Source organism: Terrapene carolina, unplaced genomic scaffold (assembly GCF_002925995.2).
Source record: "Terrapene carolina triunguis isolate 2854851 unplaced genomic scaffold, T_m_triunguis-2.0 Scaffold231, whole genome shotgun sequence".
Taxonomy (NCBI): Eukaryota; Metazoa; Chordata; order Testudines; family Emydidae; genus Terrapene; species Terrapene triunguis.
Window position 1 is genome coordinate 12,105,777 of NW_020664582.1, and position 24,227 is coordinate 12,130,003.

The following is a 24,227-nucleotide window of genomic DNA, read 5'->3' on the forward strand; positions in this document are numbered from 1 at the left end:
AGCAAAGAGCACTCACAGTAACAATGCTTTTCCTTTACATAGCAGCATCCTTCTGAGGACCGCAAAATGTTTTGCACATCGGACTTCCAATCCCAACGCACCTGTGTTGCAGGATGTATATTGTCCTCATTTTGCAGATGGAGAAACCAAGTGCACAGAGAAATGAAGCCACTTGTATAGGATTATAAAGCAAGTCAGTGGCAGAGGTGGGGGTGCGTGGGACAGGGGCGCTGGAACAATTTGTATAGTGGGGGTGCTGAGAGTCATTGAACCAAATTGTAAACCCTGCATATGATGGAAACCACTTCAAGCCAGGGGGTGCGGCAGCACCCCTAGTTCCAGCACCTCTGGTATGGAACCCAGGTTTCCTGTACGCTTTAATCATAAGACTCTCTCAAATACTTCCAGTTTCCTCCAGTGGCTCCCCTTTCCTCTCCCTGCTCTTCTCCCACTATACCCACTGAGCAATCCTGACCCAGGCACTCACTGGCAAAACAATGACATCAGAAGAACTCTAGAGGCATTTCATTCCAAAGTTCGATGGATTCTGGCAGATCTGTTGGCAAGATGCGAGTGTTTTGACATCGTTGTTGGCGGAATCTGAGCATTATTGCTTTGTGAAGTGTTGCGAGCAAGCTAAGTAAATAAGATCTGTCATGGGGTTTGCAATAGGAAGTGGAAGAGTAGGTGGTTTTGTTTAAAATACTCCCATTACAGTCAGTTAACCTTTATGTTACCTAAATGAAAATTATGTAAACCTGAAATTTTCGCTGATCAGGTTGCCTAGGAACAGGCGGTCAGTTTTCATAAGACAATGAATACACAGTCACTGATAGGGCTATTAGGAACAGAGGCATTTAGCCATATTATTCTACCTCCCTGGGTTTGTCTGGTGTAATTACCTGTTTTCACGTAGGAAGCACGCCCACCTGTGCTTGCTCATTCAAGTAGCGGGGCCTGTGGAAGAGATGTTTCCCTGCTTAAAGTGAATCCACCAGCCCAATCTGCATATGCTAAACATTGCCAATTCTGTTCTTCATTGCTGCGGGTTAGAGGTTGGTGTGTTCAGTCCACAATCAGAAAAGCAGATGCTTTTGTTGTTTGCGTTATAATTGTGACAAGGGGCCCCAACCAAGGTCAGGCCCCACTGTGCTAGTCACTGTACAAACATGTCGTAAGAAGCAATTCCACAGAGCTTGAGTTCTAAATGGACCAATTCAGACAAAGGGTGGGGCTGGAGGGGAGACAGAGAATTCACTTAGGGATTTACCTAAGGATCAAATCAGTGGCAGAGCCCAGGCCTAGACCCCAAGTCTTCTGATTCCTAATTCCATGCCTTATCCACTGGCTTGGTTCTGGTGCATGAGACAAAAATCTGTTCTGAAGCTCACACTGTCAAAGCACCCGTGTACTCTCTTGGTTACGCTTGTGTTTGCAAGATTTTAAAAAGTTATTAATTAGAGATTTGTTTTATGATTTAAATGGTATTAAGAAACTTCAAAAGATAAAGGGAATAACTAGAAGAGAGAGAATGTGGATCATTTACTGGTAGGATTTAAAGAAATTCCTCTGCCGGGTAGAAATATTGATTCTTTATTCACGTTTAAAATGGAGCTTTCTGTAATGATCACCAATAGTCATTTTCTGTTATCACTCGTAATAGAACTGTGCCAATGACTTTCCTTCATTCATTCCATGCCTGCAAAGAATCATTTGAGAGTAAACAGAGCATAGGTTTTTGTTTCAGAAATAGGACAACTTATTAAACCTGCATTTTATCATTTTAACCGAGTTTTGCTATGTGTTTAAAGATACATGCACATATTTATTCTTTTTAGACTCCTTTACACTGGTGGACTATTTTTAAAGTTCACATTTGGGAAAAAAAAAAAAAGCTAAAAATAATTTTTCCCCTTTATCTAGCTCAGTTCTGCATTTGACATTTACATGGAATTCATTTGCATCTCATTTGTACATGTTTCTGCTCAATAGGTAGAATGTAAGAAAGCACAACCTAAAGAAGTGATGTTTCCACCAGGGACAAGAGGAAGGGCACGAGGATTACCATATACCATGGACGCTTTTATGCTAGGGATGGGAATGTTGGGTAAGTGTGAAGTAGCCATGGAACTACTGAAAGAGAAAGCATCTACCTGTGTTGTCTTCCCCATTTAAAGGTGCAGAGGTGCGTGAATTACTGAGTTTACACACAGTGTTCAACTCTAAAATTTAAACGGTGGGAGTGGGGAAATAATCCTGTCTATGGTAAATGATTAACTTTTTTTTCTTCTTCCTGGGATATCAAAATTTGCATTTAAATGGATGTTTTAAATAGCCTGTTTTACTCTTATTCACAAAAATAGAATGATGAAAGATGCAGCGTGTTCGTTCTGACTAAAAATGATCTCTTTTCCTTTTTAGAGGAATTGAGTCACACATTATTCCCCTTCTCTTAAAGGTGTCTTTGACAGTTCAGCATAGATAATTGAAAATCTTGCAGCTTTAAATGGCATGCAGGATGGAGAAAGCAGAGGAGATGCATAATAGTGCAGGTCACAACAATAATTACAAGTTTCAAGGAGACAGAACGGTATTTTAGTTCGGAGTATTGTGTCCAGAAAATACTAATTAAATGGGATAAATGATATTTAATGGCAAAATTCTATTTGTTCAGGAGGTCTTTTAGTTATAATTGGTTCTCATTTGTTTCTGCCTAGATAGTTTCTTCTTTCTATATAATCTGACAACCTCTTTATATACTTTCTTCAGAGTTACCGAGTCAGGATACAGCAAATCCATTGCCAGCATATTTTTAGAAAAACATACATTGTTGCTCAATCTCCCCCCCCCCTTTGTATTATTTAACTTTTCCAATGGTTGACCCCTGCTGTGTTCATAGAGTGAAGGTGCTTGAAGGTGTTAACTGAGTCTTTCCTGTACTAACTAACCAAAAGTCCAAAGTCTGTGTGATTTTCTTTTCCCTACTCCTTCCTTTAATGGGTGGGTTAACCACCAACAATACATAATGATGGAGGGTGGAAAGGGGGATCAGCATAGATCCCAAAGCATTTTACAAAGGAGGTACAAAAAAAAAAAAGCATCGTTATCCCCATTATACTGATGGGAAAACTGAGGCACAGAGAGGGGAAGTAACTTGCCCAAGGTCATCCAGCAGGCCAGTGGAAGAGCGAGGAATAGAACCCAGGTCTTCTGAATCCTAATGCTGTGCTCTGTCTACTAGGCCACACTGCCTCCATTGCCTACAGTCCTGAAACCTTTTCTCTCTTTGCCTCTTCCCCACTCAGTGTTGTTCTGTGGAATTCACCCTGCAGGAGAAACAGACGTGTTAAAGCTCCTGCAAATTCTGCAACAGATGGGTCCATCCTCCGCTCTTGTCTCCTCTATAATGTGTTTAATGTTCCTCTTCCTGCTCCACTAACCAGCCCAGGGTCCTGGGGTTTGTTTGAACCAGTGTTACCAACTCTCACCATTTTATCATCTGACTTGAAATTGGAGGGAGAGGGTTCTTAACACCCCCTACCTGCTGGAATCATGTTGTTACCCAAAAATCTCAACTTCCGTGTGTGTGTGTTTATCTATCTATCTATATCTATATATCTATAAAATAAGCTTTTTAGAAGACACCAAAGGACAAATAAAAAGAACCCTACATTGATACTTGTTAATTTCATGATTTTTAAGCCAACCTCATGATTTTTTTTGGTGAGAGGAGGGCTGACTTGTGAAATGTTGTGAACTGTTGTCATTAAGAATAATAAATAATTATTGTATTTGTATTGGGGTTGAGCTTAGGAGCCGCGATCCAAAGTTTGGAGCCCCATTATGCTAGGTGCTGCATAACAACAGCTGAGAGAGGAAAGAGATCCCGAATAGCCCGTACTTCCTTCAGTGGAAGGAGTTAGGTTAAGGGGACTGGGATATTGCTCCCCTGCTGTTCAATCAGTGCATGCCAGCAGGCTGAAATGATGGTGCTTCCTGAAACTCTGCTGTAGCTGGCACACAGGTGGGGTGTTGGTGTCCCCATGAGAGAGGCTTATAACCTGGGAAGCCAACTGGTACCGTGGAAGGAAAACAAACCAACCTGGCTGTGGCTCTGTTTTTAATCTAGGATTTGTAAGTGTTGTCCTCACCCCTTCTCAAAATACTAAATAATAGAGGCTGAAATCTTCCAAAATGTGGGTGATGCCTGAAGTTAGGCACCTAAATAAGGCCCCCGAGTCCTTCAGTGATCTTTGAATGGCTGGATCCTTGGCTACAATGGAGCGGTTCAGGGTTCTTCCCACACGAAGTTCATTGCAGGGTCAGGGTGCAAGTGGCCTCACGTCTTCCCGCTGTGGAGCACACGGAACTCACGTTGAAGTCACTGGAAGTTGGCGTGCTCAATACCTGCGACAATCAGGCCATTTATTGATGTGTCTGAAGTCAGGCACCACCAGACTGAGAAAGGACTTTCCCACGGTGTATGTTTTTACCCTGAATTAGTAGTAGGTCAGTTCAGGGGCCTTGAAGCTGATCTGTTCTTGGATGCAATAATTCAGTCTCTTCAGATGGACATATTTTATTCTCTTCCACTGCCCCCAACTTCTCTCCCTTAATGTGATGCTCAGTTTTGGAAATTAAAATTTAGGATTAAATTATTCATCCTGTTCTACCAGACCCATGCTCATTTCAACTATCTATTTTCATGCTCCTTAGCACTTTGCTCTACGATGGTGTCTAGTTTTTTGTTCATGGGAGTTGGTTGAATGCAGCCTTGTTAACTAATTCTCCAAGACAGGGCTCGGTCACCTGCATTTAAAAGGGACCAGTGGAATTATAGCCTAGGCAAAAGGACCAAGGGCAAAATTCTCTTTTCAGCTCACTATTGCGAATCCTGACCCTAATGTTCTGTTCTTCCTTTGACATCAATGAGAGATCAGTGCATGTTGAGCAAGAAGAATTTTCAGAGCCAGAGCCCAGCACAGTGATCTGAAAGGAGAATTTAACCCTGAGGCATGTTATGACTAAATAATAATTTTCACTGGGGCTATCTCTTTGAATAAGGTTGCTTTGAACATTAAAACTAAGAGATGATGAAAGAAACCCTGGGCTAGTACATTTATTTCTGTTGAGAGCAAGCAATATGTATGCATTTTGGCAAATTCCTTTCTTGGCATACAGGTGCCTGTTACTCATGTGCAATGTATGACTTCATTAGATCAACCACACTGGTTCTGTTCCACTGGTTTTCACAAGACCACTCTTAATATGCTCTTATTAGATTTCAAATCATGGGGACTTGCTCTGAATGAATGACTGATTCATGTTGAAGGCCAGATACTTAATTATCTGCTCTAGCTATTTTTTTCCCCTTCTTCCAAGTTCCTGATTGCTGTAGTGGCACCATATTAAATTGCTAAATAACAAAGTCACAACACAGAAGTCCAAGCCTATCTGCATGACCATTTTAACTCCCATTTTTCAAGGGTTGCCGGTAAAAGTACATTTCAAGGTTGGAAACTGGGCATGTCAGCAAAAGGCTCAGTGAGGAATTTTTGATTTCCAACCTCTGGCAATGACATGCAATGAGGCCCAATCCCTGAGAGGAAGAAGGGTGTAATTAACCCAGCAAACAATGAGGCATACGAAGTAACATATTGCCAGAGGGAGATTTTGAAGTATCTGAATATTTTGCTAAGATCCCAAGAGGCCTTTGTCAGAATTACTCCATTATTAGCTTTAGACATTTAGTTTCACGGAGACTGAGTGAACCGGAGCTGCTCTCGAAAGTTTTTATACGGGTCTCCAGAAGCCCTTGTCCAAGGTCACCTTCTCCAGATGCAGCTCATGGGGAAAAAAAAGAAAATCAGAAGAAAGAATACACCAGACCACTCAAAGAAAAGAGTGCGTAGTGCTTTCCTCAGCACTATTAAGGAAGTTGGTCTTCCTCATTAATCATTGCTGCCCCAAGAATCTAGCAGCAGCTGGAACCGAGAAGTACATAGATAGCCCTGTTCCGTGATTATTGGTTGATTGGGACAAAATCAGAGTACTTTTTAAAAGGACGTAACTTCTCTAAGAGCGTAGGCAGACTGAGCCCTGTGCCACAGCTGCTACTGGGCTGTCTCAGTCTTTGTCATCCAGTGTAAGAGACATGCCCTTCAGGGAGACTAAGAACATTATTTAACCACTCTGCCAAAAGAACAAGTTGGAGCAGTTTTAACCCCAACTATCTCCTACTCCCTAGTGTCCTACTTCACAGGAAGGAGTAGTGGACTCCGAGACAATCTCTCCAACACATGCAGAGCCAGCATCAATGGAGGATTCAGTTTGGGCCAGTCTCACGAGTAAGAGCCCTGGAAATACAGCAGGAAGCCCATGCAACGGCTTGTGAACTGGGTCTGTGCCCCTTATAGTTAGTGGTAGCACACAGGGTCCTCATCTGACTGAAATCGGAGATGACTTGTGCAGGGAGAGTTGGCTTCCCACAACACTAAAACTTGCAGTCATCCAGCAGGCACTCAAGAAGCCACATCCTGTCCAGCTAATGCCCTGTTATCATATCCAGCCAGCAGCTCTGAACCACGCAGGGCATCTTTGACCTCTCTTAATATAGAGCATACAGATATGATCACATTGCACCAATCCTGCTGCTTCTGCATTGGTTACTGACCTTTCCCAGGTCCTATGGCCTCATGCATATCTAAAAATCCCTAAATGGCATACATTACTGACAAACCTCCTCCAGCAGTGCCACTCACTGGGAATGCCACAGCAAAGAGAGCCCCGAGTCAAACTAATGGGGGTTTTCAGGGGAATGCACCCGGCTGTGGAACTTCCTACCCCGAGCGACTCAGAGTCTTGCGGGACTCGTTCAGCAAGCTTCCTGCAGTGATGGGCACCTTAGAAGTACTGATGTTAATAATAAAGCTGGACCCCTTTAAATTGCAAACCCCTCCAGAGACCGAAACGCTCAGCCCGTAAAGTGTATATCCTTGGAATGCTACCTGGTGTGAACACTGAATTTCAGGAAGTCTCCAAGAGACGTTTTATATCATTGCATAAGCCAGATTGGGGCTCTGCATTACTGCACACGTTCAATTTAGGTAGGCTGAGCTCATGCATAAAAGAAGCTTGTGCCCTTCAAGGAAGGTCATTCCTCCCCCTCTCCCCTCCATCAGAGTCTGTTTAATAGAGGAGAAGCTGCCTCTGGGACAAAATTAGGGAAGGGGAACTCTTTATTAGGCATATATTTCCTGGGTGTCTCGCAGAGCATTTAGGAACCTTTCTAGCCTCCAAAATGTAGCACCCTTTGTAGCATTCAGCATCTTCTTAAACAGCCATAGTCACCATTCAGTTAACTCTTCCATTTGCTTTGTAACAGGAGGAAGATCAACTGTTTGGACTGAAAGAGAGGAAGGGAGAACATGTCTGCTCTGTAGCAGATGTTCCTCCACCGTAGTTGCTCCTCAATACATAATCTCCCCCATTCACCACTGGGAATTATCTTTGTTTTGCATGCACTTTGACTATGGGTTCTCAATTCGAGGGTCATAGCCACTCTCCCTTTCTGCATGGGCATCCCAAAACCTTTAATTTTGTAACGTGGTACATGACGGAAAGGATTGAAAGCCACTGATCTAGTCCACCTATGAGATTACAGTGCTCCTCATACCCCAGAGTCCAGTCATTTTGGAGTGGTTGGAAACTGAAAGATGCCTCTCAGTCAAAAATCACCTCCCCTTAATAATAATGCTGCTATGTATAAACATCAGAGGACCCGGACCTTTTACAACTGAGCATCACCACTCACAGTACGAGCACAAGGTGGTGGAGAAATCCTAAATTTGTCACAGCTGAAGAGCTTGGAAGAGGGAATGTACTTTAAAGGAGGTTGTTTCCACACAGAAGAAAGTAAGAGAGCATAAAAGAAGATGTGACGATGTTTGGGAGAGGGATGCAAAGGGAGATGTTGTTTAAATACCTACAGATAGTGCCTTTCATCCCAAAGGAGGCTTGTACAAACACCAACTATTACATCCAGCTACCTCTGCAGCCCATTGTACAATAGGGTGGGGAACATTTTGCCCAGAGACAGGCAAGCAAACTATTACTGAAAGCATTGTGAGGTCCTTACTGTCCATCCAGAGGTGCCAGGGCCTTGATTTTAAGATCTCCTCAGAAACTGAGTATCATGTGTTTATCTACCTTGGAAGGATGAATGGCTGAGTCAGCCCTGCTGGGATTTGATCCTATAATACTAGGTATTTTAAACGTGAGACTTAGGTATAGTTTACCTGGGGGATTCTTGCACCAGCGTAGCTGTCAGTGCAACCTGCTGGCAGAGACATACTGCAATGTTGTAATAAATGCCTTGCACCATAATGCAAACAACTTCTTATACCAATGCAGGATGTCTATGATAGATACTAGCATCAGCACAGTCCTGCACTGGTGTAAATTAACCGCAGTCTAAACAAGCGCTTTGAGGACTAAGCCTTCTCTTCCAGCATCTTAAAACTTAGAGTAATGTATAATTTGTGCTGCCGCCAGAATACCTGAAATGGGATGTCTTCGGTACCGGGCCACTTTTATAGACCAGAGAAAACACCTTAAACAACCAGTTTGACAGCAGCCCTTCACAACAAGCTACATAATCAGAAGGTGTTGGGTTAACTCTTCCGTAGATGCATTGTATCCTTCAAATAATAACGCAGATAAGCCACTGAGCACTGCTTACTTGTGTTGGGGAAACTATAATTTGCTTTTATTGATTTGAACATTTGAATTGATTTTAAAAGCAAGGCTCTGTGAGCCCAGACGTGTTCAGACTGTTCACATCTCAACAGTGAGTTTTGTTTATCTTGCACTGCCCATCATGCAGGTAAAGACAGAAAACTTCCAGGTGCAGCGCTGCTGATTTGTTGATTGTGTGGACAGTTTTGTTTTGTTTTTGGTGAGAAACTTTAAAATATAGATGCCTGCAAGTCACTAGGGCCTGATGAAATGCATCCTAGAATACTCAAGGAGCTAATAGAGGAGGTATCTGAGCCTCTAGCTATTATCTTTGGAAAATCATGGGAGACGGGAGAGATTCCAGAAGACTGGAAAAGGGCAAATATAGTGCCCATCTATAAAAAGGGAAATAAAAACAACCCAGGAAACTACAGACCAGTTAGTTTAACTTCTGTGCCAGGGAAGATAATGGAGCAAGTAATTAAGGAAATCATCTGCAAACACTTGGAAGGTGGTATGGTGATAGGGAACAGCCAGCATGGATTTGTAAAGAACAAATCGTGTCAAACCAATCTGATAGCTTTCTTTGATAGGATAATGAGTCTTGTGGATAAGGGAGAAGCTGTGGATGAAGTATACCTAGACTTTAGTAAGGCATTTGACACGGTCTTGCATGATATTCTTATCGATAAACTAGGCAAATACAATTTAGATGGGGCTACTATAAGGTGGGTGCATAACTGGCTGGATAACCGTACTCAGAGTTGTTATTAATGGTTCCCAATCCTGCTGGAAAGGCATAACGAGTGGGGTTCCGGTCCCAAAACCTGTTTTGGGACCGGCTCTGTTCAATATCTTCATTAACGACTTAGATATTGGCATTAGAAAGTACGATTATTAAGTTTGCGGATGATACCAAACTGGGAGGGATTGCAACTGCTTTGGAGGACAGGGTCATAATTCAAAATGATCTGGACAAATTGGAGAAATGGTCTGAGGTAAACAGGATGAAGTTTAACAAATGCAAAGTGCTCCACTTAGGAAGGAAAAATCAGTTTCACACATACAGAATGGGAAGAGACTGTCTAGGAAGGAGTACGGCAGAAAGGCATCTAGGGGTTATAGTGGACCACAAGCTAAATATGAGTCAACAGTGTGATGCTGTTGCAAAAAAAGCAAACGTGATTCTGGGATGTATTAACAGGTGTGTTGTGAGCAAGACACGAGAAGTCATTCTTCCGCTCTACTCTGCTCTGGTTAGGCCTCAGCTGGAGTATTGTGTCCAGTTCTGGGCACCGCATTTCAAGAAAGATGTGGAGAAATTGGAGAAGGTCCAGAGAAGACCAACAAGAATGATTAAAGGTCTTGAGAACATGACCTATGAAGGAAGGCTGAAAGAATTGGGTTTGTTTAGTTTGGAAAAGAGAAGACTGAGAGGAGACATGATAGCTTTTTTCAGGTATCTAAAAGGGTGTCATAAGGAGGAGGGAGAAAACTTGTTCACCTTAGCCTCTAAGGATAGAACAAGAAGCAACGGGCCTAAACTGCAGCAAGGGAGGTTTAGATTGGACATTAGGAAAAAGTTCCTAACTGTCAGGGTGGTTAAACACTGGAATAAATTGCCTAGGGAGGTTGTGGAATCTCCATCTCTGGAGATATTTAAGAGTAGGTTAGATAAATGTCTATCAGGGATGGTCTAGACAGTATTTGGTCCTGCCATGCGAGCAGGGGACTGGACTCGATGAACTCTCGAGGTCCCTTCCAGTCCTAGAATCTATGAATCTATATTCTTTCCCTTTCTTCATATTAGACTAAATAAAGTCTTGTGCAGCATAAATGCTGTTTCTTTTTATGAGGCGGCTACTTAATGATGGGGTGGATAAACCCAACACTAGGGGCGCAGGGGTAAGGGAAGAGCTCTAGGCCCAGGAAGCCCTGACCCAACGGGCCTGCTTGGCATACTTCAGCTGGAGGAGGGCTTAACAGGTAGGGTGACCAGGTGTTCAGTTTTCTACCAGAACACCCAGTCGAAAAGGGACCCTGGCAGCTTCAGTCAGCACCGCTGACTGGGCCATTAAAAGTCTGGTTGGTGGTGCTGCCCAGCTAAGGCAGGCTAGTCCCTACCTGGTCTGGCACCACGTTGTGCCCCGGAAGTGGCCAGCAGCAGGTCTGGCTCCTAAGCAGGGGGGCTCCGCGTGTGGCCCCCGCCCCGAGCACCGGCTCTGCACTCCCATCGGCTGGGAACTGGCCAATGGGAGGTGGGGGGGGGGCAGTGCCTGCGGGCGAGAGCAGCGCGCAGAGCCACCTGCGCGCCTCCGCCTAGGAGCCACACCTGCTGCTGGCCACTTCTGGTGCAGAGCGGGGTCTGTGATGCCAGGACAGGCAGGAAGCCTGCCTTAGCACCCCCGCTACACCATTGACCAGGAGCCACCAGAGATAAGCCCGCACCCCAACCCCATGCCCCCTTACCGTCAAACCCAGAGCTGGTTCCTGCACCCCAAACCCCTGATTCCAGCCCCATCCCAGAGCCCTCACACACCCCAACCCCTTGCCCCAGCCCAAAGCCCCTCCCACACCCCGAACCCCTCATCCTTGGCCCCACCCCATAGCCCACACCCCTAGCCCAGAGCCCTCACCCCCTTCTGTACACCAATCCCCCTGCCTCAACCCGCAGCACTCTTCTGCACTCCAAATCCCTCAGCCCCTTCCTGCACCCCAAACTACTCATCCCCAGCTCAGAGCCCGTAACCCCTCCCACACCCCAACCCCCTGCCTCAACCTGCAGCCCCCTCCCACATTCCGAATTCCTCGGCCCCACCCCCAGCCTGGAGTCTCCTCCTGTTCCACAAACCCCTGCCCCAGTCCGGAGCCCTCTCCCGCACCCAGAACCCCTTATTTCTGGCCCCACCCCAGTGCCTGCACCCCCAGCCAGAGCCCTCACCCCCTCCCACACCCCAACTCCCTCCCCCAGCCCGGAGCCCCCTCCTGCACCCTGAACCCCCATTTCTGGCCCCGCCCTAGAGCCCACTCCCCCAGTTAGAGCCCTCACCCCCTCCCACACCCCAACTCCCTGCCTCAGCCCAGTGAAAGTGAGTGAGGGTGGGTGAGAGCGAGCCACTGAGGGAGGGGGAATGTAGTGAGTGGGGGGCAGGACCTCGGGGCAGGGGCAGCGCTAGGGTGTTTGGTTTTGTGCGATTAGAAAGTTGGTAGCCCTATTAAGAGGAGGCACTGCAGAACAGGCCGTGACTGTGACTGGCAGGAGGAGACAGACCTGTACTCATGACTAGCGAGGGGACTATACCAGGAGGAGGGACCATTACAGGAAGCATGGACTCCTTAGCCCACAGAGGCCTTTGTCACAGAGGACAGCCACAAGCCACGATGCATCTTAGGGAGGGACAGAGCGGTAGGAAGAGACTCAGGGGAGGTTGTTAGCTGGACTGTAGGTAGTGAACGCCGTCCTTACGATACTCCAGAGGGCCCTGGGTCAGAACCTGGTGAAGTGGGTGGGGCCAGATCCCTTATCTCTCCCTGCAGTTATTGACATGAACTCTAACCACGAGGCTGGGGACTCTCCTGCTCACAGAGTGGAAATGTGCTCTTGTGGCTAGAGCTGAGGACAGACAGTCAGGAGCCCGGTTAAATGTCCTTTCTCTGACATCAACTCCCTGCGCAACCTTGGGCAAGTCACTTGAGTCAGTGTTTCCCAAACGATGGGTCCCAACCCATCAGTGGGTTGCCGGAAGGTTCTAGATGGGTCACCATGCCTCAGTGGGAATAAAAAAAATGGCCTATTGCAACCAATAGCCCTTAACTGGTCACGTGCGTGGTGGTGCCAGCCGCTATAGCAGTCTTCTGACTACAGCGCACAGGCCACGTGGCTTGGAGCGCTGCCAGCATGACACCCGGGCCCACTATGCGTTCCAGGCCCTCGATGTGCCAAAATGGAGCCTCCTGCTCCTCTTGGCACCGGGAACTGGGAAGCAGGATGAACAGACATGAGGCTCACGAGCTGGGAGGGGTAAGAAGCAGGGAGTGGGGTAGGAAGCCAGGGGCTCCTGTGAGTGGGCAGTAAGAGGGCTCCCTCAGGGGCTGAGGAAGGCTCTTGGGGTGGGGTGAGCGTAGGGGCTAATGGGAAGATAAGATCCTTCCCCCCCCCCCCCCCCCGAGGTGCACCTCTGCCAGGCTAATGGGCGGTGCCTGAGAGGGAAGAGGTGAGTCAGGCGGGGAGGTGCGGCAGCACGGCTGGGGGATATCACGGTCAGTGCCCCCTGCTTTAAATGGCGCTCTGCAGCCCCTGACCATGCCGTACTCCCACTCCTCTTCCCTGTCAGCCTGACCGATAGTCTATATGTCACAAAAAGAGAGAAAATGCAGTTGGTGGGTCACCTTAGTAAAATGTTTGGGAATCAATGAAGTCTTAATCGCTCGGTGCCTCAGCACTGTAAAATAGGAATAATGTCACTTCCTTTATCCTGCCCTTTGCCTGTTGAGATTGTAAGCGTTTCAGGGCAGGGACTCTCTGGTTTTATGCATTTGTGCAGCACCTAGCACAGTGGGGATCCTAGTTGGGCCCTCTAGGCACTGCTGAAATACAAGTAATAATACTAATGACATGCTGTGTGATCTTGGATAAATCACTCAGCCGCTCTGTGCCTCAGTTTCCCTGTTAGTAAAATGGCTTTAATAGCTTCTTTACAGAGTATTAACAGTTGAATATTTATCAAGTGCTTTGATATCATCAGAAAAAAAATAATTCTAAGTAAAAAAAAAAAAAAAAAGTAATATATTATTTCCCATTTATTTTGTCCTATAAACTGAATGCAAGTTTCATCTCTATTGGATGCTTTCCTATTTAAAGACCACTTGAATTTATTACACAGTGGTGTTTGGCTCTACTGCTGTTTTTCATGTGTTTCCTATAGCTACAATAGGAAATGCTATGCAGTGGAATTGTAATGGCTGGTCAATGTATATATTTAAAACAGCGTTCACTGTTCCATCGTGTGTAAAGCTAGATGAAATTTTTTGGCGGGAACTTGTATGTGTGGAAAAATACAGATTCTGCAACACTGAAATGTTTAATGACTTCCTGTCTATTTTGCTGAATTGTTTGTGTTAGAAGAAAAATAGTTCCGAAGTAGTGTAAATATTTCAGTTTGACATTTTCTAAATGAAACATCCTGAGTTTCTTGGTTGAAATGAGTTGGTTTTGTAATTTCCTTCTATTTTATTTACAAAAATGCAAAAACATTTTTAAAAAAACACTTAAAAGTTAAACAAAATGTTTTGTTCAATCGGAAACTTTATTTATTTATTTATTTGGCATTTCCATTGTGACAACATTTTCAAAACATTTTGTTTTCAGGTCTAATGAGTCAAAGCCCAATCTGCACAGGGGAAAACTGGCTGGCTGCATATCAATAGCACATTAACACCATGCCGGAAACATTTTTTCCCCCGGTATTTTTTTGGAACTGTGAACAAACCACATAACTACATGTGTGGCAGTACCTGTGGCAGAGATAAAGACCAAACTTCACCACTATAGTTTAAGGGTCAGATTCTCAGGTGGCATGTTCCATTGAGCATCTTCCGCCAGCTGAAGATCTGGCCCTAAGTTAGCGTGAACATCGGCAAAGCTTCCATCTGAGCCGTCTAATTGGGTCAGTAATTTAACAACAGATTAGAGACACTTTCCAACTGACCTGAGAGATGGAATATATAGGATCTGCCATCTTTGGTTAGGGAGACAGAACTGAGTAAAAGTTGTGTTGTAAAACTGTATTTGATTGTTGATTTAAGTTTGCACTTTCATGGACAGGACGATCTCTCTTCAAGGGAGGTAATCCAGGCAAAGCCTTGATTTTTAGTTTAGCAACAAGAGGTAATTACTGTGAGATTGATCATCCGCTAGAAGTACTGAAGCAAATAAATTGCTCAGTGCCCAATGCAGGATGAGAATGGCGGCTAATGGAAATGGTGGATAGGTCGGCCGGACCATAATTTGGCTTGATGAAGCATCCACATGGGCATGGTGCTAATGTGCTATTGATATGCAGCCAGCCAATTTCCCCCGTGCAGATTGGGCTTTGACTCGTTAGAGCAGAGCTGGGCACCGCAGCAGTAAATGAAGAGGAAAATTGAAGTAATGCTGTATTATAAATTTATGATTTCATCTGCCTGACCTAGAGAATGTTCTGTGATGGGAGATACAGATTAGAACCTCTATCCAGTCAGCTGTGTATTTTGTCTTTGTTGTTAGAAACGATACAGTTGGTGGGGAGGCTAGGGGGGGGGTCACAAGTGTCTTTACAGTTGTCTCGCTGGTTGGCTTCAGGTATCTCTTTTCAAGGCTGTTCTATTAGGGCAAGAACATCACTTGCCCAGTAAGCCTGCACAAGGGAATACGGTGTGAAGTTCCGTGGGTTTCTGTGTGGAAGGGAAGAATGGGCTTAGTGGGGTTGCTACTGCCCTTCTCATCACATAGGTGGGTGATCAGGGAAAGGAAGTGGTGGTTTCACTCTGAAACTCTGCCCCGCAGTGTGCCACACTCAGCACAGCTGAGCTGGCACAGAGGAGAAAGTAATCTGTGCGTGGTAAAGGCCTTGTGGAGATTACTTCCCTTCAGGGTGAGGAAAGAACCAGATACTCTGAGTCTCAATTCATTCCCTGGTCTGCATTCTGGAAAGTGCAGATACATGTCACCTCTTACGCAGCAAAGATTGTAGGTTACAATCTAGCCCTTAATGATTAGAATGCAAAATCTCTAGTTGTGTGTGTGGCAAGCCCATTCCCCCAGCTACCCTAAATCAGTTTTTAAGTTGACAAATCATCTCATCTTTTAGAGTCCAAATAAAACTTGCTCTTTAAAAAGAGAATGAGCTCTGGTGGAAATGACTCTGCAGAATTGAGGTTCGCAGTGATGTTAATGGGGCTACTTAGTTTGCAAACAATCCATCTATCACTATTATTGTTTTTTAAAATGGTTTGTAAAGCTTATCTCTGAAAGGTCTGATTTAATGAAAGCTTTCTAAGGGAATCCTGCTGTTGAGCTGTGAAATAAATATTCAAGAGATAGCTAACGTAGGTACATATTTATTTAATGCACCAGTGTCCTGTGTTGTGGTCACATGCCTGCTTTTCTCCTACACCCCTTTAATCCAGTTATCAAAATTCATACAAGCATTTAATTTTCTGGTTTTAAAATATGATTAATGGTAAACTGCATGAAACATACAAATTCTATCTGAAATGGAGGGACTTGCTGTGTCACCAAAATAACTGTAAAGTATATTAGAAATAGTTGCTTTTTAAAGAATAAATAAAAATAGAGGTATGAGACCTTGGAAGGAAATTTTCAATTGTAAACAAACAAACAAAACCAACCATCCATATCAATGCGCTTAAGGCCAAATGCAATTTCCTTTAATGTCAATGGAAAAATTCCCATTGACTTCAAAGGGAGTTGCATCAAGACTTTCATGATGAGACAGTGGGTTTGGGGAGAAAGGCAGAAAGCTGAGCACTGCCCAGTAATTGTGGAGAAGACTGTGCAGTGTGTGTTGGCGCTGGAAATATAAATACTCCTATTCTGATCAAAGTAGGCAGGCAAAGTTTGAGAATTGTAAGTGATGTTTGAAAAACATGCCAGCTTTGTAGAGGGTAACACAAGGTAGTCACTGTAACTATTAGTCTTGGTAAATGGAGCACTAATGGAGCCTATGAAAAGCCAGTTACCTTATCGGCCTCGATGCAAATAGAAGAAAGCATGGAGAAAACACAGAACCCCTATGCAGCTGACAGAATGTGCATCATTTTAGGCAAAAGTTTTGATTTCCAGAAGTGAGGCTGTCCAGGAACCTGCTGCGTTCAGAACAAACTCGCATTTTTTTAGACTATGTCTTTGTTCAAAAACACCCCGCTGGGAGGGTGGGTGCGGGTGGGGTTGGAGAGAGATGCAAAATAAATGAAGTAGGGTCCTGGCTGTCTGAACAGGAGGAGCAAGAGAGAAATCTATCTGTGTGCGCTGTTTTTATAACTTTTGGAGGCGGTCTGGTGGCTCGGTGACAGGGTACATTTAAGAACATAGATAGAACACGCATACAGAGAAATGGGACAGGACTCAGGACTTCAATGGGAGTCAGATCTACCCCTTCATCTCTGGTCTTTAAACCCATGGGGCTTTAAATTCTGCCTTGGTTTACTATATGTATGCATAGCTGCCACTGAAATTAACAGAGGTGGATGTAATTTAGCCTTTCCTGATCCTCTTCTAGTGCTCACTCAGTCTCCATTCAGCATTCCAGGGTCACTCACGCTACCCAGTGCAAGGCATGGGATTCCCAGGTGTTCCTCTAGACTCTTAAAGAGCCAGAAGCAGCTTTTTCTCTTGAGCCTAGATAAACCTACTGTCTTTATATAATACAGTAGAATTCTTATCTAAGATTGTCTATTGGACAAAAAAAGCCAAATGGCACAGTCTCTGTGCGTGACAACCCTGTCTACACTAGCAAATTGACGTGTTGCTCTCAGCCATGGCCAGCAATGGGTTCCAATGAACACGAGTTCACGCCGGTTTACTTGTTAATGAGAATGTGACCAAACCAGCTTGCTCTAATTTTTAGTGCTGTTACCCAAATCTCAGTCATGCTTTCAGTAATATTGCTTGAAATGGTTTTGTCCTCTTTGCAACACTGTTTTCTTCCACCATCTGCAATGTACCTCTGGGGTTTGTAGCTGTAGATTCTACAGGCTTTTTTTCTGTGTTACACTAGCATGTGGTTGGTTTTTTTCTGCCATGTTATGTGACTGCTGAAACCTTATGTTAAATTGGACACCATTTGTTGTTCAATATATTTGCTTACACATTTTTATTTACAACAAAGTGTCCTTGAATGGTATTGCCCTAATAAGAAAATAGCAAATATTTTGTTTGATTGTAACTGTTACAAATCGCTTCAGGAAAAATTTCTTATCTGTTGAATTTTACCTTCCTGAAAAACTAAAACCTCTTTGACTCTCTAGTTCCTTCATATTGCTGCCTCTAACTCTTTGATGTGTTAACTGTTGTCCTTCACACTCCTGGGATGAAGAATTACTAGTACCTTAATCTCCAACTGTCAATAACTCTGAAGCAAAGTACATTCATTGTAAGCTCTCCAAATGTCAGAGCAAACCAGTGTTATGTGTTTAGCCTTAGCATTTGGCATTTACTCTTCTAGCTAAAAAGTATGCACAGTCCTTGGACTTCAGATACCAAAGTGCATGTTAATTATATGAGTGACAGATCTCATATGCATAGGAAAAGGAGAAAGTGATCAGGAAGAGTAGCATGTGTCTGCAGATGTTTCATTTTCCTTCAAGATGAAACCTTCCTGCAGTTGTGCATGAGAAGAGAAAACTGTGTTCTTTCATACCTTGTGTAAAAGTCAAATTTCTTTTTCACCCATCCTCTGTGTTAGTTACATTAGATGTAGGAGCAAAGAGTAAAACCTTACTAATCTGCCATTTTCTTTTATTCACATTTCTACATTCAAGGTTACCCGAATTTTGTTGCGACATATGGCAGAGGATATCCTGGATTTGCCCCAAGTTACAGCTATCAGTTCCCAGGTATGTACATTTCATTTGGAGATTGACTGATTGATTTAAATCCATAACTGCAAGTTGAGGCAGGAAAATCTGCAGGGAAGCATTTCATGCAATGACAAATTGTGACCATTTTGAAGATATATATATGTATGTATATGTATGTATATGTGTATATATATATAATCTCCAAAAAAAATTATATATATATAAGGATATTGCCAAGATTGTTATTAATATAATGTGTTAATTGGTACTGGTTATTTGAAAACAAAGTTTTTAATTTAAAAAAAATTAACCAGAATGATCATTTAAGAGCTATTACCATCCCTTTGCTGGGGTTAATTTTTTTCCCTTTTTCTATGTACATATTTTACAGTAAGCTTATATTTGTTAGGGATGCAGTTCTGGAGTAAAAAGTCCAACGTGAGTGTATTTTATATAGATGTCTCTGGTGACCTTCATAGAGTCGAGTGTCTAATGGTGCTCAATCTAATTCTTTCTTCACGTTTGTTTGGTTCCTCTCCCCTCCCCCCTTCCCTTTTGTGTGGCTGTCAAAGATTTGCTGCATTTAGTGATTTCCATTCACTGGAAGTTTAATACTGCCACTCATAATTTTTGATCTCCTATGGTTCTAAAGTGGTAGGCTGGCTTTTAACGTAACACAGTGTGGATTTCATCTGGGGCACTTTGAAAAGGCAGTCACTGAAACTAGTTCTCCCTATATTTTGCTTTATGCCAGTGCGACTTAGAACTTAAATTGGAAATGACAGATGATTTTTTTTTTTTATTTCACCTTAAGAATTCTAAGGGAGATTTTAGAAGCAGAGTCATGATTGCTGTGTTTACTGCTAACTAATAGCTAAGGCCTACCAGGACACCATGAAAAGGAAATCTATGTTGTGTTATACATTAAATTCATTAGCGTGCCATGTCACTTGGGTCACACATGATCAGTTCCACCACCTTGCACTGTTTATTTAATTGCTTAGAATAAGAATGTTAGAAGCACAACTTTGCTTAGGTTAAGAACGTGAAAATGGCAATACTGGGTCAGACCAATAGTCCATCTAGCCCAGTATCCTGTCTTCCAACAGTGGTAGGTGCCAGATGTTTCAGAGGGAATGAACAGAACAGGGCAATTTATCAAGTGATCCATCTCCTGTTGTCCAGTCCCAGCTTCTGGCAGTCAGAGGCTTAGGTACACCTTGGCATAGGCTTGCATCCCCTACCATTTTGGCTAATACCCTTTGATGGAACTATTCTCCAAGAACATATCTAGTTCTTTTTTTGAACCCAGTTATAGTTTTGGCCTTCACAACATCCCCTGGCAACGAGTTCCACAGGTTGACTATGTGTTGCATGAAGAAGTACTTCCTTTTGTTTGTTTTAAACCTGCTGCCTATTAATTTCATTGGGTGACCCCTGGTTCTTGTGTTATGTGAAGGGGTAAATAACACTTCTTTGTTCATTTTCCCCATGCCATTCATGATTATATAGACCTATATCATATCCCCCCATAATCGTCTCTTTTCTAAGTCGAACAGTCCCAGTCTTCTTAATCTTTCATCGTATGTTCCATACCCCTAATCATTTTTGTTGCCCTTCTCTGTCCTTCTTCCAATTCTAATACATCTTTTTTGAGATGAGGCAACCAGAACTGCACGCAGTATTAAGAAATCAAGTTTAACTGTCTCTTTAATGAAAATGCTACAGGTAAAGGACAGGGTTTTTAAGCAAAGAAGAAAACAAGACCGTTCTGGAGAAAATCTCTAGACTATAACAGAACTATAACCTTTTTATGTAATGTCTGAACCTACCTTTGGAATTCTGTAGCAGGAATACAACCCTCCTTTAAAATTCTACAGATTGGTTTAAATATTTTATAGAAAGGATTAAAATTGTTTATTAAATTCTACAAGACAGAGTCATTTCCATGTAACGCTATCTAGTTCCTTTGGAACCATAGTGGTTTCTATTGGAGTTTTCCATAAAGGGAAGTGTTGTTTTTTGTTATTGATTATTTTGACATTTTACAAATGCTGAGACTCTGATTTCTGTAAGTGTATAAGTGCTTTTGAGAATATCCATTTAAGAAAACTAACCCAAAAAACCCCTTTGTCTAAGATATTAAGTCTAAAAATTGACCTTCTTTGACCGTTTTTCTATACATTTGCTCTTCTGGTAAGAAACACAGAAGGAATCAGAGTTCAGGACCAGCCTTCATTCCTCACGTCCCAGGCCAGCTGGGGCTGGGAGAGCTTCAGAGGCAGAAAGTTCAGCTCCCTCTTTGGCTCTTGCTAATTTTTGATCCAGATGGGTGAAAAGGGTGCTGAGGCTGATGTTGCTGTATAGTGATCTCCTTTGGCTAACGGCAGGTATAGTGTTCACTTCCCCTTGCCAGAGGAAGAGTCATTACAGTGGGGGGATTTTTTAAGAATGTAACGTGAAGGGGAAGATGCCATCTCAGAAGAGCCTTCAGAAACTTTTCCAGCACCTTGTTTTATAGGTGTTCTTTTAAGCCACATACTGTACTCTTATCGCTCTACCGTACATTAAAAAAAAATCATATAGCAGGGGTGTTAATCACCCAGCCCATTTAACATATACTGTATATCCAGCCCCCGTGATGAATGTGGATCTGTAGGATTAAAAAACAAATATTCCATTTCTACCTCTTGTGCTTGTAAATGTAACATGACCCAGCGTCTTGCTGTCTTAGTTTGAAATAGTTCAATGTGAGAGCAGCTGCTCCTGTTACAATGGAGTGCTAACGCTGAAGTACAATGATATCACGCTGAGGTCCGTGTTTACAAACCACATCAATGTTCAATGGTGGGCAAAATTTGCACATGCAGTTACTGCTGTTGTGCATGCAAATTTGGTAAAAGCACACACAAATGGTCAAATAAACAAAGGGCCGTAGTAGGAATTTTCCTAAAGGTGCCCTGCATCACTTTTATGATGGTTTTATAAGGGTCATATTCTGCTGCTGTTCTTTGTACAAACCTCCCACTGACACCATTGGGAGAGCTGCTGTATCGAGGGAAATAGTCCTGGCTGACAGGCCATAATTAAAAATGTTGTCAGCCCTCTTCACAAAATAGGTTTGACCGCTCAGCTGTATGGTATATATGTCGTTTTCACAAGTACTCTTCATAATATTAAAGCCATCCAGATATGGCACAAAAATGCACACAAGTTCATTTCAACACCTGTTTTGAGCTAACAGCATTTGAATACAAGGTGGTGAAATTTTTTTTTTAAAAGTTCATTTGCACATTGTCTCAGGACTTGATTTTCAGGTTCTCATGACTTCTTGAATCAGATGGAGCTATATGAAGAAAAGCCAGATAATGAAAAATGGTTTTAATAAACTAAATGAATAAAATTGACAGGACTAGCAACTAATTGTAAAGATATCGTTTGACTCTAACTATCATTATATCTGTTTTTATTTAGGGGCCTCTAGCTTTTGCTTAGACTTGCACTTCATAAGAAACTGTGTCATAATGTATTTATTCCACACAAACAAATTTTTTAAAATCCGTTGTTTTTTTTAAAAACGCTTACTCCGTTTTTTAATGAAGCTCTAAAAATACTTGACTCTTGTGTAGCACATTTAAGGCTCTCAAAGCATCTTATAAATATTAAACTTCACAGCACTCTGGAATGTTATCCCATATGCAATATCGAATATTGGAGTGTCAGACCCCTTTTATAAGTTGGTAAACTGAGGCACGGAATTTAAAGGTGCAGTCGTGCCCTTATGGTACAGCTGATGCTAGGAGGTGGTGCCAAGGTGAAGTGAGTGCCCAGTGGCAGTTCCCAGAGTTGGGCACAATATTTTCAGTACTACTTAAGGGGACAGCATGTTCTGAATCTTTAGAACCAGCTCTGGCCTTTGCTCCTGCGTTTTTGCTAGCATCTGTGTAAAGGAGGGCAAGGATGACCATGGTATCCCAGCTCCTGTACAAGGATGCATTGAAAAGATGAAAGCTCCTACATTGTTGTCTTTTTTCCTTTGTGTGGCGTTCAGCACAATAAGACCCAGGAGAACTGATTCAAAGTTTCACTAGACACTACCACTTTAAATGCCACAGCTTCAAGTCAGTACTTGGGGCCATACCTTGCACCTAGGACACCTATTGGAATTGTTGGGAGATTTAGGTGCTCAAGGAGTGCAATTGCAGTATCATGCCCTCAGTATTGCCAAATACTTGTATCAATTCTGCATCCTACTATCTGCTACCACACAGAGACGGCAATGAACGATGTGCACACAGCTGTTCTGTGTATAAGACTGCAGTTCCCTGGTAAGGAAGAGGGGAAAGATGTTCTGGTGAGGAAATGCTGTAGGTAGGAGTGTGAAGCTCAATATGTTATCGGTGTCACCAGAACTTAGAGAGGGTTTTATATGCAGAGTTCAGAGAATATTGCATGCTAACCTCTATTTGTCACATCTTTCATATAAATGTTGATTAAATTAATGCTACTTTATCGATTTGTCTTAATGTACCTAAGCTGCTTTTGTTGTTCTCTGCATTTTCCTTTCGCATCCTCTCTACAAACCTGAGACTGGAAGCCATTTTTTTCAGGGTTTATTTTTTGAAAATGACCCTTCTCCCTGCTTTAGCAGAAATCCAGGTTTTGAACAGTACAGGCTGTTACAAACTAGCAGAGAAAAGGAAGCTTTTAATAAAACGTAAGAAATCAGTACACTGATTAAAAAATACTAGAGTATTCAACAGCATAGGCCAAGTTTTCCAAGGTGCCTAAATTGCATTCATAATATTTTCTCATGCATGTTTTTGCACATGCAGAAGCGCCCCTTTGCGTGCATGGAGGTGGGGTTCTGAGCATGGAAACAGGTGAGCATGCAAACTTTGCAGAGCAAAATATGGGCATGTATACCCTTTTAAAAAAATAAAAACGACCTACACACCCAAAACGTTGCATTATTGTGATTAAGAGGAACTGTTTGGGTCATTTCTACAAAATACTCTATTTTTTTTCTTTTCCTTTTCTTTTCCTTGAAGGCTTGTCCCAAAACATTACAGTTTGCAATATCTTGGGGTTTTAGGCTGCTACCTATCACCAGAGTATTGAAGTAAAAACAGTGTACTCTGTGGGATTTTACTAAAAAGAAGACCCCCCCCCCACTATTTCAGTTTGGCTGCATCTTCTCTTGGGTCGTTCTACCAGCAGATCTCATGGAAAGGCTGAATGAAAGAATGAAAGAGTTTGTTGTAGCTAAATGCCTTGATACGAGCACATACACTTATCCTTCATTATCTCTTCTGTCAGAATGCTACTTTAAATGGTTTGTTATAGAGCAGTCCTGACGTCGCTTCTTATTAGAGTGCAGATGTGTCACAGAACCTTAATATAGTACGCTTCTGAGGTCTGTGCCATAAGAAGTCAGCTAATTTCAAGGAAATTATAGTGTTCCTCGTATTATAAAAATAAAGTATTGCAAACCTGTGCTATTAACAGTTACCATTTCAAAGAACTGTATTACAGTTGCATTTATTTTAGTATCAGCGCCCTTTATTCCAGTTGCCTTTTCAGGTTAAACCACCCATTTTATTTTTCTTTTAATTTTTTTAAAATGCCAGTCAATATTGTGTTGTAATGTGATATTTACTGTTGTCAAAGCGAAACAATGCTACGAATGTCATGATCCACCTGTTTGCATTTTTGTTTTGGTAATTTGGAAAGAAGGCTCTTTGCTCTATGACTATTTGTCTGTTTGAATGATGCCCCCTCTATATATCTCCTGTATTGTACTTCTATCAAAGTAGGTGACAGCCCTTAGCTTGAAAAGCGGCAGGAATGTAAATCACTTTGGCAACTGTTCTATCTTCTCTCATCAAGTTTTTTTTTTTCCTCTAGGCTTT

The 24,227-nt window shown here is 42.8% G+C and overlaps 1 protein-coding gene across 1 annotated transcript in view; it reads left to right on the top strand.

The window, feature by feature from the left end:
• MSI2 (musashi RNA binding protein 2) overlaps positions 1–24,227 on the top strand; it is a 382,621-nt gene that overhangs the window by 306,685 nt on the left and 51,709 nt on the right. The window contains exons 10-12 of the mRNA XM_026656594.2: positions 1,993–2,107; positions 18,277–18,351; positions 23,151–23,198. Of these exons, the coding sequence (XP_026512379.1) occupies positions 1,993–2,107; positions 18,277–18,351; positions 23,151–23,198 (238 nt within the window). The remainder of the gene's footprint in view (positions 1–1,992; positions 2,108–18,276; positions 18,352–23,150; positions 23,199–24,227) is intronic.